Source organism: Ovis canadensis, chromosome 4 (assembly GCF_042477335.2).
Source record: "Ovis canadensis isolate MfBH-ARS-UI-01 breed Bighorn chromosome 4, ARS-UI_OviCan_v2, whole genome shotgun sequence".
NCBI classification, from domain to species: Eukaryota; Metazoa; Chordata; class Mammalia; order Artiodactyla; family Bovidae; genus Ovis; species Ovis canadensis.
The window spans coordinates 106,981,377-107,001,177 of record NC_091248.1 but is presented as its reverse complement, the minus strand read 5'-3'; the positions used below and the strand labels follow the sequence as shown (position 1 = coordinate 107,001,177).

General features: G+C 44.3%; 1 protein-coding gene across 1 annotated transcript in view; it reads right to left on the bottom strand.

Moving 5' to 3' along the window:
- SND1 (staphylococcal nuclease and tudor domain containing 1) overlaps nt 1-19,801 on the bottom strand; it is a 420,634-nt gene that overhangs the window by 373,606 nt on the left and 27,227 nt on the right. Inside the window, exons 2-6 of the mRNA XM_069588315.1 lie at nt 14,808-14,957; nt 7,546-7,666; nt 4,100-4,178; nt 1,254-1,414; nt 411-502 (exon numbers count right to left, since the gene is read on the bottom strand). Of these exons, the coding sequence (XP_069444416.1) occupies nt 411-502; nt 1,254-1,414; nt 4,100-4,178; nt 7,546-7,666; nt 14,808-14,957 (603 nt within the window). The remainder of the gene's footprint in view (nt 1-410; nt 503-1,253; nt 1,415-4,099; nt 4,179-7,545; nt 7,667-14,807; nt 14,958-19,801) is intronic.

Below are 19,801 nucleotides of genomic sequence, written 5' to 3'. Positions count from 1 at the left end.
AAATCATTAATTACACTTGAAAATGACCCCTTGCCAAGAAGAGATTCACCAGTGCCTCACTTTAAATCCCTGATTTTTTCTTTAATCAACATGGCTATTTTACATTAAGAGAACACACTCGGCAAACTTTGCGTGTGCATGCTCAGCTGTGTCCAACTCTTTGCAATCCCATGGACTGGCTTCCCTTCCCCTCCTCTTTAGGTTTCAACCATCTCTAAACAGCCCACTCCAAACCGACTCTGAGTACTTAAAAAAGTCTTATTTGATCTAATTAGAACTGCACTGCTGCCAAGCTTAAAGTACTCCAGTCAATGTTAACAGCCCATACTAGAAAGAAATGGTATGGACGAAGTTCCCCCCATCACCGAACACTACCATGAACCACCCCGTAGCCCAGCATATGAGCTGACCTTGATCCCTGACAGCATGACCGTGACCAGGTAGTAATCTGGCAGGAGCAGGGCCCTGACCACACTGCCGTCTCGCACGTGCTCGATGATAGCTGCAGGACAGAACAAATGGCTTGAGAGACACAGGTCGTGCCAAGGAGAAACAACGCCCCATCAAACTGCTGGAGCACGGTTCCTCTTCCCAAATCTGGAGAAAGCCCCGCTCTGGGAGGTGACGGTGCACGGGCAGATCACGAGTGTTCACACAGACTTCTGCCCAAACTACTCCAGGAGGGTTTGGTTCAAACCAACTGCTACATCTTTTGAACCTCCTGGGACCTCTTGGCTCATACCTAAGCTCTGTTATCTGTAAGCCAGGTTGCTCACCTGTATACTTAGTGCCTGGCAAAAACTAACAATAATTCAGGATTGGTAATCATTTTATTTTACTGAGTCTGCAAGTTAATAAGGTCTCAAAGTAGAACTGAGAACTATATCGCGTGTGTGGGCGTGTGTGCATTCATAAATGTTTAGATATATAAAGAACACATATTTCTACTTTGAAGTTTTAGAGGTGGTATTTAGAGATAGCCATTTTTTAGAGAAAACAGGAAGATCCCCCATGTACAAAATTACCAGCAATTTACTACTCTGTAGCAGCAAAGGACTAATCTCTGCAAAATACATTTGATGCATATATGAACTGGATGGAAAGCTCCCTTCCAAAATACCATGGTGTTGTTTTACCCTTAACAGTTCTCCATGGGTACGAAAGTAGAATCAGTTTTATGAACCTCAAGGAGCTCGACAGCAAATAGAGAGAAACCACCCTGAGTCATATCTGTCTTTCCCCGACAGCCTCACCATTGACAGGCTTCTGGTGGTGGGAGTCCACAAAGTGCCTTGGGTTCTCAATGGTATACTTGAGGTCCCGGATAGTATGTGAACCGTTCCCCTCACTCCACATCCCTTTCTTAGCTGCTTTCGCTTGCTCCTCACATTCCGCAAGCCGGTTCTGCTCAGGACTGGGACGTGAAGGAGAAAAAACAAGTGTGGTTAATGAGTTCACGAGAGAAATATCAGGGTCATCTTTGATTCTGGGTTTCTACAGCATCTTCTCTGCTTGGAAAAAAAACAAAGCAATTGTTTCAGACCCAGGCCTGTAACCAGAAACCTACCAGGAATATAACTTCCAGATTCCAGATTTATTCCCTCCAACAAAAGACTCAATTGTAACAGCATTTAATGAGAATATCTGAAGACCACCCTTCTCAGTACTTGCCACCATGAGTGATTACAAGAGAACAAGTTGGTGGCTTACAAGGGAGCCGCTCCAGGTGGGAGAGTTTCATTTAACCACCCCAGATTCAGGAACTAGAATCCAGGCAGACCTCAGCTGGACACAGTGCAGCGGAAGTGACTAAGAACCACCCTCACTCCCTGTCATCTACAGAACAGGACTGGGGAATACAGAACGATTGTCACTTTCACAGACAGTGTCACCCCAGCACTACTTACACATGCCATAAGGCCAGCTAAGCAAAAGCAGTTCGAAGATGAAGACTCTTTCATCAGACAAGAAGCCAAAGTGTGCACAAGAGCAGAAACCCAGTAGATAGACCACTCCCCCAGCCCCCTCCAGAAAAAAAGCCATCAGAAACAACCAAACCCAGAAACGGCTCTACTCTTCACTCTCTCATCTGCATTTGGGCTGCAGTGAACACTGGAAAGCCTTTCCACAATGTTAACACCTGGTTCCATCAAGAGGCATCTAGACAAACTGACCCTCCCACCTTGATCAGTAGGGATTTTCAACAAGGAGCATGACCTACAATTTCTCAAACCAGAAGTCTTCAGTACGGCTCTTTTCCTCCTCCCCATTAAAAAAAGAAGAAGAAAAAAAAAGGACAATTATCATCTTCAGAGATCCAAATTTTCTGTCAGAATTTGACGGGGGTGGCGGCGGGGTAGGGGGGAATGTAGCTTGAGATAGAAACAAAAACACTCAAACTGAGAAAAGAAGTCAGGACAACTCTGGAGTAAAAAAAGACTGGGACTCCTGGAGGGATTTCTTTGTTGAGGTGGTACAATACTGCAGTAGGCTTTTTTATAATTCTTCATTCTGGCTGCAAACTGGATTCCAAAAAACACTGCAACAGTAAAAATGCCAGCAACTGTCCTTAAAATACAGCTTCAGCGTGCTTCCATACACAGCACCTAAGACAAGTGTCAGAATCCAACAAATTCCCACATGCTCACTCACACTCCCATCGTAAGCTCTAGCCAACGACTCTTCTGAGTTGGAAAGGATCAGAGAACTCTAGGATGAATGACTTGATCACAAAGAAGGATGCAAATTGTACATTTTGGCCTTTGCTCATCCCTATCATTGGCATAGTTCACGCAAATATTTATCTAAAGCTTCTTCTACAGTTACAGTCATAATACAACACGGACTTAATGATTTAAACAGCAGGAATTCCCTGACCTTCCAGTGGTTAGGACTCGGCACTTTCACTACTGTGGCCCAAGTTCAATCCTTGGTCAGGGAACTAAGATCCCATAAGCCATTTGGCCAAAAAAATAATAGCCAAACAGCATCTACAGCATCCAAATTACTGATGCAGCTTATCACTTTTCAGAGACTAATGTGCTAGTTAAAGCCAGCTGCAACCCCCATCCTTCTGAGGTGCCAACACTGATGAACTTGAACCTGATATATGAACTATAAACCTGATGTTATTTAGTCACTCAGACACAAGTCTGTTGTTATTTAGTCACTCGTGTTTGACTCTTTGTGACCCCACAAACTGTAGCCCACCAGGCTCCTCTGTCCATGGAATTTCCCAGGCAAGAATACCGGAGTGGACTGCCATTTCCTTCTCCAGAGGATCTTTCCCATGCAAGGATCTAACTAGGGTCTTCTGCATTGCAGGCAGATTCTTTACCATCTGAGTCACCTGGAAGCCCATTAACCTAATACTCATTTCTAACGAATTCACACTGCTATTAACAACAAATACATTCACCTTATTACTAAGGTATATACAGATCCATAAGCCAAAACAGGTAAAAAAGGCTTTGGAGAGACAGAAATTTTCCCTGAAATCAGAACCACTCAGCCCGTCAGTTTTCCTATATTCCAAGCATCAGGTGTTGCTTCGAATTTTATTTATTCACTCTGCTTTATTCTGCATTTACTTATTGCTTGTATACCTGATATAATATTGTACATCTATTTGTTGATTGGTTTGTTGTTTGTCTCCCGGTTAAATTGTTAGCAGAAGCTAAGTGTCTTTGTTCACTGCTATATTCACAGTGCCTAGAACATAGCCTGGCATACATGCTCAATAAATACTGGGGAATGGATAGATAAATATTCTGGAACCGAGTATCAGTGGTATAAGAAACAAGCCTACTGACTCTTATGATATGAAGCATAGCACTTCTTTGTCTCCAAGCAAAGAAGTTTTTGACTACACATACCAAATGCCATTCACAAATGCAGAGAAATCTCCTCACTCAGAACAATACAGACCTACACCTGGGCAGGGATGTTCTTTTAGAAGCCAGGAGAACACCAGATATTACCCATTTTATGTCAGGCGGCAGGAATGAAAATGCATCAAAGCGAGTGCGGAGTCCACTCCCCCAGCTCTCACGGAGGAGAGGGAGGAAGTCTGAGGGTCAGAAGAGCAGCGGAGACTTACTTGTTCGCTCTCATGCCTTCTCTCCGGGTGGCCAAGCCCTCTGCAACCAGGGATTCTGCAATGTTTTCCCCATTGGTATCTGACAAGGAAAAAAAAGAGACATGAATCTTGCGTCTAAATCCATCTCCAACAGCAAAAGGGCTCTACTGGGACCACCTTCACCCTGAGCTCTTCAGGGAATAATGTTACCCACTAACTGGACAAGGCAGCAGGCTGGGGTTGGGTTCTTCAGAAAACCTCTTCTCCCTCAAACTGTCTCATCTCTAGGACCTGGAGATACATCTTCTCTGGGCTTATTTTTTCGTGTATCTCCCAAGCCAAAGGCAATCTCAGGAACTCTAGGAGACTGACGGGAAAGCAAGGCACAAGTAGTAGCCAGGGAGAGGATAAATAACACTGACCTAAGGAGGAGAGGCTGGTGCCCAACACAAACGCTGCCACTTCACAGCTCTCTCAGCACCTCAGTACACATACTCACCTATAAAATGGGAAGAGTGCCTGTCTAGATGGGTTCTTATGGGAATTCAATGTGTGTAAATCGCCAAGTGCAGTGCCAAGCACACAGCAGGAATTAAAACAACAGAATCCAAAGCAGCCCCCACACCTGGACAATCAGACAGCAGAGGCACTTAGGGTGGCCCATTTATGTTTTACACCAGAGTCCAGTCCCTCTCAGGATGTCCTATTCTCTGCTCCAGGAGGCCACCAAGACAAGCTACATCATTTGATAAACACACTCTCGTGTTCTTAAGAGATGCAAGGGAGAGAGTCCAGACTTCCAAATCTCACACAGCAGCCTTCAGAGCAGGCAAGAAAAATGAAGTGAAACAAAAAACACAACCCGATTAGGTTCCACCCGGGCACCAGGACTATTAATTGCATTTCCATGCTACTGAAAAAGCTTTTAGGCTCGGTGAATTCTCTTAAATCTCTGCTTGACAGCCAAAACGATAAAAGAAGACATCTATGAGGGAATCACCACATTAAAATTTTTAATATAGCAGAGAACAAGCTCCTCGATAAACTGAAACACAGCAGTCTAGCTGATGGGTAACATCAGCATAGAATAAAATTCTGTGAGATTTATATTCAGTACGCCATGCATTCATTGAATTCTGCAAGCAACAAGAAGTCTACATACTAGGCCCAAACCCAACCTAAATGCCCTGCCATTAGCCCTGTCCAAATTTCTGAGGCAAATCTAAGCCCCCTTTTCTACCACACACACAAAAGGTTGAGATGAATGCTGTTCATACAAAGCAAGTTCAGGTTCTGAAGCTGAATGTGAACCACAAGAACCTTTGCACTGGAGTTACTGCTGAGGCCAGACACAGACGCACACAGCTATCTGCCATCAATAAATATTACACTGATTCTTTCAGAGCAGTAGGAATAATCCCACAGAGTGGGAAGTCAAAAGGAAGAACTCCACAATTATGGGAAAAGTTGAGCAGTAAGGTATCAACAGGTCAGTGCTTAGAACGAAGGCAAGGTACAAAGAAGGTGAATGGCCATAAAACCAGCCAGTCAACAGCAACCCCAACAGCTCTCAGACAGCTCCTTGGCACAGAGCACTCTAAAAGGGCTGTTGGCTGGCTCATTTCTAAATGAGTTGATTGCTCCTTCAAAAGGGAGAAAAACACAATTCTCTGGGCCAAACTCCCAAAGAAAGCAACAAAATGTGATGGATAAGAGTACTGAAAACAGGGAATCTGTAGGACAAAAGATACAATACTCACTCATTACTAATCAAAGTACAAATCTGATCAAGCCACAATTGGGGCTGGTATTTGGAATAGGTGGGTGACTCTATTTTCCCCACAATTTGAAGATTAATCAATCATCTTTGCCTTAAAAAAAAAAGTTCTAGATTTACCAAAAATTCTCATATTCTATTATTCTCCTCCATCATAAAAAGAGTATTCACAGGAGAATTCCCTAGAGGTCCAGTAGTTAGGCCCCCATACTCTCACAGCCAGGGTCCCAAGTTCAATCTCTGCTTAGAGAACTAAGATCCCACAAGCTGCACAGCAGAGCCAAAAACAAACAAAAAAAACCTAGTAGCCACGTAAACAAGAATTTACTGTACAGCATATGGAATTATATTCAATATCCTGTCATAATCTATAGTGGCAAAGAATCAGAAGCTACATACCTGAAACATAATACTGTAAGTCAACTACAGTTAAATGAATATTTCAATCCATCTACATATAGCAAAAAAAAAAAAGAGTAGCCACAAAATAGGATAAATGTATGAACACTAATTAATTAGCTAAAGCACTGTTTCATCGCAGTTGGCACTGAGAGTTAGTTAAAATAGCTGAGTGAAAATATTAAACTTTAAGCCATTAAGCCACTGAAACTGAAAGATGCAGAGAATTTCAAAATCACTCTTAGTAAATACTTATCAATCATCTCCTATGTGCCAGGTTTTATCAAAAAAACAGTGCATTATTAACATGCTAAATTATATCCACGCTGTCATGTGGGTCAGTTTAAAAAGCAAATTTCTAAATACAACTTTAAATTTTAAATGGCAGTGCCCCTTAGCAATCAAGCCCAGGTGCCGCAACTACTGAGCTCTCACTCTAAAGCCTGCGCACCACAGCAAAAGAAGCTACCTCAATGAGGAGTTTGTGTACCGCCACGAAGAGTAGACCCTGCTCGTCACAACCAGAGAAAGCCCACGCAACAACAAAGACCCTGCACATCTGAAAATATTAAATAAATAAATTAAATTAAATTTCAAATGGCAGCTACAGTTAAACAGCTAAACCACAGGTGTACGTGCGTGCACACACAAACATATTTACTGAGTACATACTCTGTCACAGCAACCCACTCCAGTATTCCTGCCTGGAGAGTCCCATGGACAGAGGACCCTGGCGGGCTAGAGTCCATGGCATCACAAACAGTCAGACACGACCTGGAGACTGAAAACAAGTCATAGTACACAACAGAAGCACCAGGAGCCACATCATAGCACTCTGAAGCCTGTGTACTTTCCACTCCATTATAAATCATGTGGCCTGCAGAGAACCACAAGCCTAAACAAATCATGCTTTCTTAAAGAGAAAAGAAAGGAGAAGAGCCATAAGACAGATAAAGGAAATAGAAGACGCAATAGGAAATCTATAGGAATTCAATTAGCACCCTGACCTAGAAGCACAGAGCCAATGAGTTCAACGGGCTGATGGCCTGCATATGGAGAAAACGAATACTACATTGTCCACACACATCTAAAGCAAGGCAGGAAAGAGGCACAAGGTGAACAGGGAGCAGGCATATGAGGGGCATTCCTCTGCACCTACATAACCCGAGTTCTGCACCCTCCCAGTGAGACCCACAGCCACCGTCCAGAGCCAACTCCACCAGGTGAAAACTGATCTTTGGAGGAATTTTAGACTAGGAGAAAAACGAGCCCTTTTGCCCTTGCTACTCACCTTTTCCAAGGTAGATCATGCCATACTCTCGCCCCTGTGGAGTCTTATTTTCTATCGTGAAGCATACTTCTTTCCCAATCAGCTTCTTCCGAAGGAACTCTCGAGCAGGAAATGCCCAGGGCTGAAAGACAGAACCACCACGTTCAGGAACCAGGCCGGTTTCACACTGCACAATCAACACCCAAGCAACTTCACTCCTTCAACAACCCAGCAAACACACTAGGCCCTGCTGCTGCTGCTGCTGGTAAGTCGCTTCAGTCGTGTCCGACTCTGTGCGACCCCATAGACAGCAGCCCACCAGGCTCCCCCATCTGTGGGATTCTCCAGGCAAGAACACTGGAGTGGGTTGCCATTTCCTTCTCCAATGCATGAAAGTGAAAAGTGAAAGTCAAGCTGCTCAGTCGTGTCTGACTCTCAGCGACCCCATGGACTGCAGCCTACCAGGCTCCTCCATCCATGGGATTTCCCAGGCAAGAGTACTGGAGTGGGGTGCCATTGCCTTCTCCCACTAGGCCCTGAGGGGAAGGTAAACATGAAACACACACAGCCCAGCTCACACACTTGCTGCTGCTGCTGCTGCTGCTAAGTCGCTTCAGTCGTGTCCGACTCTGTGCGACCCCATAGATGGCCTCCCACCAGGCTCCCCCATCCCTGGGATTCTCCAGGCAAGAACACCGGAGTGGGTCCCCATTTCCTTCCCCAATGCATGAAAGTGAAAAGTGAAAGTCAAGCTGCTCAGTTGTGTTCGACTCTTCACGACCCCATGGACTGCAGCCTACCAGGCTCCTCCGCCCATGGGATTTTCCAGGCAAGAGTACTGGAGTGGGGGCTCACACATTTAGGGGACTCCTAAAAAATGAAGGTCTAACTGTTGGTGTAACTTGCACCCGCCCAAAAAACAGGCACCATGGTTTCCCAGGCACCAGCACTAGGACTTTCCGCACTTCCAACACTGTCTTATTCAGAACTACAGTTTAGTTCTTTCTTAGTAACAGGCCCTGGTAAGGGATCAGCTTGACAATGGTGATTCTTTCCTCTCACTCGTTAAAGACCCTGACACAGGGCTGAGCCACACATCCACAGTGGGTACAAATAGAGCCCCCATGTGATTTGAAGATGCTCTGCAAAAGGATGGTTTCGCCTCATTACTTTGGGGATGGTATAGACAAAGGGAGATGTCTCTTCTGAAGAAGCCCTGTTGCAGTCAGGGATCACTAGCACTTGAATTTACAGTCTGGACCTAGCTCGGTACCCTAAGTTCCCTTAGAACAGAAACGAGGAAGGAGAGGGTAAGAGTTCAAGGAGGACAGGATCTGCAGAAGTTCACGGGCAGAAACAATTAACATACAAAAGGGCAGGGTGGTATACAATATGCACGCGCTACTACCTCCTGGAGCCCCAAAACATGGGCTCTGCATAGTGAAGGCAAAACAGTCCATCACTGACCAGAAAAGGAAGCATCTACCTACCTTTTCAGTCCATGAAGATTATTCCACAGGGTGAGCCAAGAAGCTTTTCTAGAAGAAAAACATCCATGACTTCCCAGAAACCAGAAGCCAATTTAAAGGTGGCAGTCCACCAACCTGCTGGGCCCATGTTCACAAAACCAGTACTGTCAGCCAGCAACAACTGTGGACAGTTCTGGGAAGAACTAATCCTGAGTAAGTGCTCTTAAAGACACAAAAACAAGCCTGCTCACTCATTTAATGCACTCTTTTCAGTGCACCAATAAGCAAAAGAGCCAACCACTCAAAGGCAATACGGAGCTCACCGTATTTTTTATCTCCTGTTTCCACCCTTTGTCCCATACCATAATAATGGAAGCAGATACCCGTAACCAAAGAGAGTCTCATGACTGATAATGAGCCCAAATACCAGCCACATCACAGACACAAATACTAAACCAATTAACAGAGCCTTGTATATTTTTATCACCTTAGTGATTCACTTACTCTAAAAACATCCTCAGCCATAGATCGAATGTCTAGGCTTCAGTTTTGTGGGGTTTTTTTAGGTTTCAGTTTTGAGTATTACACTAATACCCAAAGTTCAGTAATACACTGCTTCCCCAAATGAAAAGCTCTGACAAAACAAAGTGTCCCTAAAGGAAGCCAAGACTTCAGTAAAAACTCATTTATCAAGGGTCAGTTCACAAAGAAATAGCTAACCCCTATGGAGGAACCTCCAATTTCTACCAACTAGGCAGAATTACTAAAAGCTTTTAAGGCTTGCAGAAGAAGCACCCTTCTCTCAGGGCTTGTTTTACAGCTGGTCAGTCACTGGGTAGTAAGAGAAAGCCACACCAGAGGTCCTAAGAAGGACATACAACTTATCCTGGAAGGAAAATGATCTAGCTTCTTTAATCTTCCAGCCTTTGCAAGCAAGTTGTATTCCATCCAGGGTTGGGCGAATTCAATAACTGGACAAGGTACAGGCCAGGCAGAGAGGCAACTGGGATATTCAGGGAAGCAACTGACCACATCGCTGCTCCCAATGCAACAGAGCACTCCAGAAGACAGTCCTGTCCACACAGAGGACAGTCAGCAGAAGGCTACCCCATGGAGAAGGCGATCGCAACAGTGCCTCCCAGAACCACCCTACATACAGGGAAGCTGACTCAGAGCATTCATCCACCACTTCCCAGGTGGCTCAGTGGTAAAGAATCCGCCTGCCAGTGCAGGAGACGCAGGTTTGATCCCTGACTCAGGAAGATTCCCCTGGAGTAGGAAACAGCAACCCACTCCAGTACTCCTGCCTGGAGAATCCCATGGACAGAAGAGCCTGGCGGGCTTCAGTCATGGGGTCGCAAAGAGCTGGACAGGACTGCGCATGCACACATTCATCCACGCGGCCCACAACGGCCCCATAAGGAGAACCACCGTAATCTAGCTGAGGGATGTCCCAGAGCTCCATCTACAAAGCAATGGCTGCTAAGTGGCTGATTCTCAAAACTGCCTTTCCCTTCAGAATGCCCAATAGCAGGTGGTCTAGCAGTTTGCTCTCCCAGACCCACACAAAGTTCTGGTGTCTATTGTGATGAATGTAATTTTAATTCCCATTTTTTCTTTGCACCAGGTAGACTCCTAAACTACTGAAACAACATTAAATCCCACAACAACCTAAGACCTCAAAGCTAGCTAGTCCATCATCCCACTATACCACCTGTGTATGTAATTAATCCCTCTCTGGCCCAGCCACCTCACCGTCCCAACTTTCAAAGGCTCGAACGCACCATGACTGTGACATTCATTTCTGTATTTCACATGAAACCAATGTACAGCTTCACACATAATGAGAGTGCAATAAACCTGTGGGAAATAAATATATAATTCCCACAGTGGCTGTAAATGCAGTGTCCAGGCTGCCAGGAGTAGCCAGGCAACGCCAGGGATTAGCCTGGAGCTGGCAGTGACGGCTGGGGACACATAGCAGGCTGCTTTTATTGCCACCACACTCAGGAGAGAGCTAAGTTTCTTTGAAGCAGACGTGAAGGAAGGCAGAGAATAATCAAGTGTACAATATTTGGGACAGTGACACAAAGGGAAGCCAAGGGGCAAAACGTTCTTGACTCTTGTCTGAATGTGAGAAAGAACTAGACCTGCTCCAAAACAATGGAAAGCCCGAGAGAAAGCCCTGCCACACTCCACCATCTGCTGATCCTCAAAAGGAGATGCTTGGGTTCTTTCTCCTTGTTATCCACTGAAATTCACTGGATACCTGAAATTCACTGGATACCTGGAATTCACTGGATACCTGGAATTCACTGGATACCTGGATACCTAAAATTCACTGATCCTCACTGGATACCTGCTTCATGCCAGGCACTGACTAGGCAGAAAAACACTGATATCAGAGAAGGTCCCTCCCCTCGAGGAGCTGACAATCTAGTGAAGAGACACAGATGCACTGAGCAGGATGACAGCACCAGGAGGGGACAATGAAAGGAGATGTCAGGAGGGAGTTCTCAGGGAGCTGGACCCTAACAGATGATAGGTGAGCCCCAGGTCACAAGACAGAGAAAGAGCTCCCGATGCAGGGGGTAGCCTGGGCCACGCCAGGAGCCAGTAGGACTTGGGGGGCCTCTTAAGAGACCTGAATACTTCCTCGGGGTTGGGACTCCACATCCCAGAGGGGGTTCAGTGAGAGAAGACTAGAAGCCAAATTACAGAAGAGATTGTATCCCAGGCTGAGGCATTTACGTCTGTCCAAGCAGGGATGTGGAATCGCTGCAATTCCTGGGAGTAACACTGAGTTCCAGAAAAACATCTACTTCTGCTTTATTGACTATGCCAAAGTCTTTGACTGTGTGGATCACAATCAACTGTGGAAAATTCTGAAAGAGATGGGAATACCAGACCACCTGACCTGCCTCTTCAGAAATCTGTATGCAGGTCAGGAAGCAACAGTTAGAACTGGACATGGAACAACAGACTGGTTCCAAGTAGGAAAAGGAGTACATCAAGGCTGTATATTGTCACCCTGCTTATTTAACTTCTATGCAGAGTACATCATGAGAAACGCTGGGCTGGAAGAAGCACAAGCTGGAATCAAGATTGCCAGGAGAAATATCAATAACCTCAGGTATGCAGACGACACCACCCTTATGGCAGAAAGTGAAGAGGAACTAAAAAGCCTCTTGATGAAAGTGAAAGAAGAGAGTGAAAAAGTTGGCTTAAAGCTCAACATTCAGAAAATGAAGATCATGGCATCTGGTCCCATCACTTCATGGGAAATAGATGGGGAAACAGTGGAAACAGTGTCAGACTTTATTTTTGGGGGCTCCAAAATCACTGCAGATGGTGACTGCAGCCATGAAATTAAAAGATGCTTACTCCTTGGAAGAAAAATTATGACCAACCTAGATAGTATATTGAAAAGCAAAGACATTACTTTGCCGACTAAGGTCCGTCTAGTCAAGGCTATGGTTTTTCCAGTGGTCATGTACGGATTTGAGAGTTGGACTGTGAAGAAAGCTGAGCACCGAAGAATTGATGCTTTTGAATTGTGGTGTTGGAGAAGACTCTGGACAGTCTCTTGGACTGCAAGGAGATCCAACCAGTCCATTCTGAAGGAGATCGGCCCTGGGATTTCTTTGGAGGGAATTGAAGCTGAAACTCCAGTACTTTGGCCACCTCATGCGAAGAGCTGACTCATTGGAAAAGACTCTCATGCTGGGAGGGCTTGGAGGCAGGAGGAGAAAGGGATGACAGAGGATGAGATGGCTGGATGGCATCACTGACTTGATGGACATGAGTTTGAGTGAACTCCGGGAGTTGGTGATGGACAGGGAGGCTTGGCATGCTGCGATTCACGGGGTGGCAAAGAGTCGGACACGACTGAGCGACTGACCTGAACACTGAGTCAGGGAAAAAACGAAATTATGTTTCAAAAAGATCTGAGAGTATCAGTGGAATGATTAGAGAACAGGAAAATGAAGGCAGACAGACTGTTCTCTCAATATTCCAAGTACATGCTCAGAGTTGAACAAAGAACAATGACGATGAAGCTTCAAGAATGGAGAAGAGAAATTTTTAAGAAGGCAGAATAAAACCCTCGATAAAAGCTGGGGGTGTTTTCAGAACTGGGTTACTAGTTGGCATCACTCCTTACTTGAGCCAGAGAAACTTCAAGGGCATGGTAGGGGGAAACCACATCACAGCAAGGCAGGGAGAGACCAGATTATTAGAGAAATAGCGGCTGTGGCTGACAAAGGGTGAACTTTGCAGGTTCCTAACACTTCATGTCACAGGGACCTCTGAAGAGTTGCTGGGAGAAACTGAGCTGCTCTGGAAGAGACAAAAACCCACTAACTCGGCTATAGAAATATGAGAAACTAATGAGAGTGGGGGTCAGATGACATGGTGTTCTTTCAGCTGGTATAGTTCTGGTAAGATTTTATTGTACCGTTGCACAGACTACAGCTAAGACATTTTAGAATCAGCTCCAACTGGCCTCAATCCTCACCCGCGCAAGAGGAAATGAAAACCCAATCCTTCTTTCCTAGAGGCGACCCTGCTTCTTCCTTCTGGGAAAATAAGCTTGATTGGCTTTAGCCAAAAAGGCTCAACATGCTTCTGTGCAAAGCAGACAAGCTGTTACACAACACAAAACTGAAAGGAAAGAACTATTCAAAACATTGGTCAAGAAAAGCACTTAGCAGCCAAAATGTGAAAAGTGCTGAGAGAGATTTACTCTTCAGTACTTGGGCTAACCGTACAAGAAGTGTTTGTAGTTGCAGAAGTTAAACAGCACCAGTGATGACCACATACCTCCCCAGTGGCTCAGCTGTAAAGAATCTGCCTGCAATGCAGGAGGCCCAGGTTCGATCCCTGGATCAGGAGGATCCCTTGGAGGAGGAAATGGCAACTCCCTTCAGTATTATTGTCTAGGAGATCCCATGGACAAAGGAGCCTGGTGGGATACGGTCCACAGGATCACAGAGTCAGACACGACTGAGTGGCTGAGCACACACAGATGACCACAGCTAACATCTGCTGAGTAGCTGACAGGCCTGTGCGAAGCATTCCTCACCGTCTTGTTTAATACTTACTGATCAACTGAGGTTTACAGTACGGTTATTCCCAATACTTGTGCTTACTGAGAAAAGACCAATGGAAAATAACTGATCTTTGTCTATTAAAAATCTAACTGCTGATGACAGAATTGGGGATGATTTTTCTCTATTTCCTGAATACTGTTTCACCATCTTCTTAAGTCCAACAAAATGCTTTTTATTATAGATGAAAAAACTACATGTTTTTTGTTAAATGTCTGCTTATATGGATGATAACTGTCTCTGGAGACTCAAGACTATAGTAACACCTGTAGTGACCAAGGAGATGAACTAGATTTTTTGTTGTGCATCCCTCTGAATTTTGAAGGTGAAGCATTTAAACATAAATAAAGGGGCTCGGCCATAACCAATACCAACCTCAAACAGCTGAGACTATCTAGGAAATATTCTAACCTGTTCAAAGAGAAAGAGGGTAAACCTGAAAAGGCTAATAAACCTGGAAAGGCTCTAAACTTACAGGAAAGTATATGAGGAAAAGAGAAAGGAGTTACTGGGATTAAAGGCAGTGAATGCATAAACTGAGGCATGCCACTGTGGGTCTATCACTAGTCCTGTGACATAAAAATACTCAAAATATACATAAAAGAAAGTACACCAAATGTGCAGTCAAGGAGGAGACTATCCTTGATAATCCAGGAGACCCTGAACTATCACCAGGGTCCACAGGCTCACAAGGAAAAGCACCTACCTCATCCGGGGTGTCTTTTGCATCGGGTTGTGTGGCAGCTGCCCTGCGGGCAAGGTTTCCAGCGCGAATGTTGCTCAGGTTGATCTGCCTCTCAGGAGGAGGTCCCCCACGAGGCTGCCCGCGGACAATGATGGCACACCCTGAGAGCACCTAGGTCGGGGAAGAAACAGAAATTTAGCCATTGAAAGGGAACGTTGCCATAACAGAGATGGTCCACTACCGTATCCCCAACATCTAAAACAGTACATGGCACACAAACATTTATTGAACGACTGAATGAACAAGATTACTTTCAATTTTTTAAGAGAAATACCCACATAAAACCTTGGGCTCGATTCTAAAGGGGCTGACCCAGAAATAAAAATGAGAATTAAACAAGATGATAGAAAAGTCAGAAAAGACTGGAGAGTGAAGAGGCATGTGAGTCATGGAGAGAGCCTTTGTAATTTCATCCCGGCAAGCTGACCACCACCTGTGTTCTTTTCAATTATTAAGAAGCTAATGTCTCCATCCACACAAGCTGTTCTACGATGGCAAAAGCAAACAACAGAAGAAAGCCGGAGAAAAGTGGATGTTGAAGGAAGAAGCCTTGACACGCCACCCACACCAGCCGGAAGGACCCGAGGGTGCCCAGGGCTAATGTGCAAGTAATGCGGCCGGAGTCCAGGACTCAATACTTCCTCTGCAGACAGTGCTCAGAGTCGAGGCTAAAAGAAAAACACAGTGCTCAGAGTCTAGGCTAAAACAGTCTAGGCTAAAGGAGAGCCTCTACAAAACTCATGACCTCTGTGATGAAAATAGGGCAACCGAAGAAGGACCTTCGGGCTCCCAAGCCCAATAGTTCCTTCCCTCTCTCTGAAGAAGAAGGTCTAGCATACCACCCACTTGCAACCATGGAAAGAGCTCTAAAGCTCACTTCAAATATTTGCAGGGAGGAGGGAGAAAGGGTTTCACGCGGCAGAAGAGAAGAAAAGGCACACAGCAAAAATGACAAACATCGCCCAAGCTATTCAAATTCTTTACACAATTTCATCACCAGGGAGGCTTGAGTAGCACCTTCGCTTGAGCTGAAAGGCTTAATCCCATGTTTCAAAACAAATAGCTGCTGAACAAATAGTTAGAAGGTTGGAGAGCCCTGCCAGTGTAGAACTTCACGGCAGACTAGACCATGGAGTTCTCTGTAGAGGAAAAAGTCCTTGGAAAAGAAGCTGACTCAGAGGAAAAAAAGAATAGGAAGGGAAGCCACTTCAACAGTCATTTGCTTAGCTGACTTGTCTCCCTCGCCTCTCCACCTTAACTCATGCTCTAAATTGTGGGCAAGGAATACAAATAAAGAACTGCATTAAACATATATGCATTCGGTTGGCCAAAAATTTCCTTCGAGTTTTTCCATAAGGTTTTACGGAAATACCTGAACGAACATTTTGGCCAACCCATTATATCTTAAAGAATAAGAAACAACAACTAAGTAACCATCACCCAAGTTAAGAACTAGAACACTGAGGACTCCCTGGCAGTCCAGTGGTGAAGAATCCACCCTCCAATGCAGGGAACGTGGGTTTGATCTCTGACTTAAGATCCCACATGCTGTGGGGCAGCTAAGCTCAAGTGCCATAACTAGAGAAGACCCCCTGGCTGCAAGGGGGGCCCAGTGCAGCTAAATTTATAAAAGAAGAACCAGAACACTGGCAGGACCTTGGATTCCATGTCCCTCCTAACTCACAGCCCCTTTTGCTGACCACCACCTCTTTTCAAACCACCGTGATAACCTCTCCCTTGCTTTTCTATAGCGTTACCCTTCATGTATATGTTTCCATGCAATATGGTGCTTCTTCATCTCCTATCTCTAATCTCTATATACACTGAGTCGACAGCATGTATACCCCATCACTGACTTGCTTCTTTTGCCCTTTTTTGGTAAAACCCATTCATGCCAAAACACTATTCACTTTTGTAGCTGTACAGTATTCCACTATATGAATCTATCCTTCTCTCCTACAGAAACTCTGTCGGAAAAATACACACATTCTAATAAAAAAAAAAAAATAGTAACATCTCATTACTCCTGATAACTTAAGCACACAGACCTTGGTCTAACGATAGTCTACACCTCCCTGGCTACACCATCAAACACATAATAAAAGACTGCCTTCCTTATCTAGTTATAAGTCATTTTTTCATTTTATCCTCTGTGATCGAGTGTTACCAGCAATCAAAACCTTACAGCCTCCAACCAAACAGCCTTTCTTGAGAACCCATGCCCTGGGTATCATCCCAGGGATCTGACACTTTAAAAAGACAAGCCCTCAAAAAAGTAAAGCCAAAGAACAGATATACTACAGCACAGGATGGCTGATGTTCCTAAACTGAGAAGGGCAAAGAAAGAAAAGAACTTGGAAGTGACTCATTTATAGCCAATTCTTCACCAAGTGGCAGATGAACAGCAAGCACACTGTTGAATACCTGCCTTGAAATCATCCACGTACAGTCTCCAACAGGACTGAGGCTCACACAGCATACAAAGCAGAGTTCCTGTCTCAAAGGCCTATTTCTCGATTCTTGCCAAGCTTTCACGAAAACTCATAAAGCTCTCCCAGAAGACCTAGTACGTCTTGGAAAGCCCAGCTAGATGCTTGCCATGGCTGAGCAATGAACACTGACCCCAGCTAAGAAACAATCTTTATTTCTCAAGCCTGACAAAGCCTGCTGAAAAGCTCAAGAACACAATGGCTGATAGGTACCATCTTATTCCTCTTAAATACCAACAAGGTGTTGCCTCTAATGCCCTCAATCTAGTAAACGAGACCCTTGGGGGACAATGGGTCTATAACTATTATCCCAGCCCCATAAAAGCTTTAGTAAATAATTTATATGAAGGAATTTTGAAAAATCTTTGTACACTCCCTCCTTTCACCTTGAAAGCTATTCTGAAGACTGCTGCCAGAGCCTCCTTGCTTTTTTTGCACCAAATAGGCCATTCAGGCAACAGTCCACATTTGAATTAATCTTAGAGAGAGATGACTTTATAGGCTGCGCAGCACCTAATGGGTTGGCCCAAAAGTTAGTCAGATTTTTCCATAAGCTCTTATGGGAAAATCCAAATGAACTTTCTGGCCAACCCAATACTACTGAAGGTACAAATGTAAGCGACAACCACCAAGTCAACCTTCCAAGGACAGATATTCACTGTGGCAGGCACCACTGTTCCTGTTCCCCCAGGAGGAGAGGACTAACAAGCCTACATCCTTCCTCTGAAACTCTCTCCTTGTCATTCATTTGGCCACGCCAAATGATGAGACAGGAAAAGACTGTCTACAGACCATCATAGAAGGAAGAGACCGTCTGCATGGAAAGAATTCGTTTCCTTCCTATTATTCGTGCAAACTGAAATAGGTCAAAACACATTTCATCTCCGTTTTTTTTTTTTTGCTCTCTCCACTTCATCATCTTACAAGTACTCTTCAATTCCCTCCACCTGTCTCACTTGTCAAAGTCTTTATTCAAGTTCTTCCTCAATAAAAATATTTAATGGTCTTCTCTTGCCTAAGTTTCCCGAATGAACAAAGCCAAGGGAAAGGTCTTCTGGGGATAAAATATTTTAAATGTTTTTAAGTGAAATATGAAAAAGACCAATGGTCTATATATCAAACTTCACATGAATCTCATATGGCATGAAAATAAGTCATTTTTCTTCTATAAGTCACTAGATCTGACATCTAAGTTGATTACTTACAATTTTATCCACTGATTAATCCATTTATTTGTTCAACACAAATTTATTGAGTACCTTCTATAAGGCAGGCATTGTTCCAGGCAAGTAACATGCCTCGAGTGAACCAAAACAGACAAAAATGTCTGCTCCTGGAGAGAAGACATTCTAGTGCGGGGAGTCAGATAAACAATAAACAAGTAAAATACTGTCTGTTATTCAGAATTTTAATTTCAGAAGAATAATGTTAAGATTGAGAGGAAACTGTCAGGGGTAATTGTTCTGCCAAAGCTGTACTGATTCATGTTGCAAACTTTCATGGATGTGGTAATTATCCTTAATTGCTAATTTATAGGGCATAAAAAGCAATTCATATGGTAACTGCTTTATCCAATTATATTAATAAAATGACATATTCTAGAGAAACGATCTGATCTTAGCCCTACCTGATACACCAGGAGGTTTGTGAAAACAGCTGTCACAACGAGTCAGTTTGATTGAGGTCATGAATTAGACAGTTCTCAGCTCTGCCAATAAAGGTTACAGGGAAACGTGGTGTGATTCAGAGGACCTGGCTTCAGGGCACCAGTCCGAGGCTGACAAAGACTGAAACAAGACAGCTGAGAAGGAAAATGGGGACTCAAACTGATCAAACCCACTAAGAGTTTACTAGGAGAGTTACCTAACAGTGACATACTTTATAGGCCGCAACTGAAGTACTGCAACAGCAACCCCACCTTAAATCATCACTAGATACTGACAAATGACTTGGTTTAACACTTAAACTCCCAGACCACAAACACCAGAAGACAGAAAATCTCTTATGCAAACACCTAGCCACACTACACTTAGGGCAAAAAAAGTAATGGTACAGAAAACCACACGATGTTCTTAGCTGCTCAGGAATGTCCAACTCTTTGCGACCCCATGGATGCACTCTCCAAGGGGCTTCTCCAGGCAAGAATTCTGGAGTGGGTTGCCATCCTCTTTCAGGGGATCTGCCCAACCCAGGGATCGAACCCAGGTCTCCTGCACTGCAAGCAGATTCTTTACCAGCTGAGCTACCAGGGAAGCTCCATAGAAAACCATAAATACGTCAATAAAACCAGAATTTTTTTTCACAGCACCAAGAGCAAAAATCTTCCCTTAAAAATCATATCTTACTAGGTGAGAGTATCTTGTTAGCTCTACAAGGAGGACTAGCTTAACACGTTTATCTGCCTGTTTAGATATAACACGAGGTTCTTAGTCATATCTGCCAATATGAAGATCCAGTATAAATAAG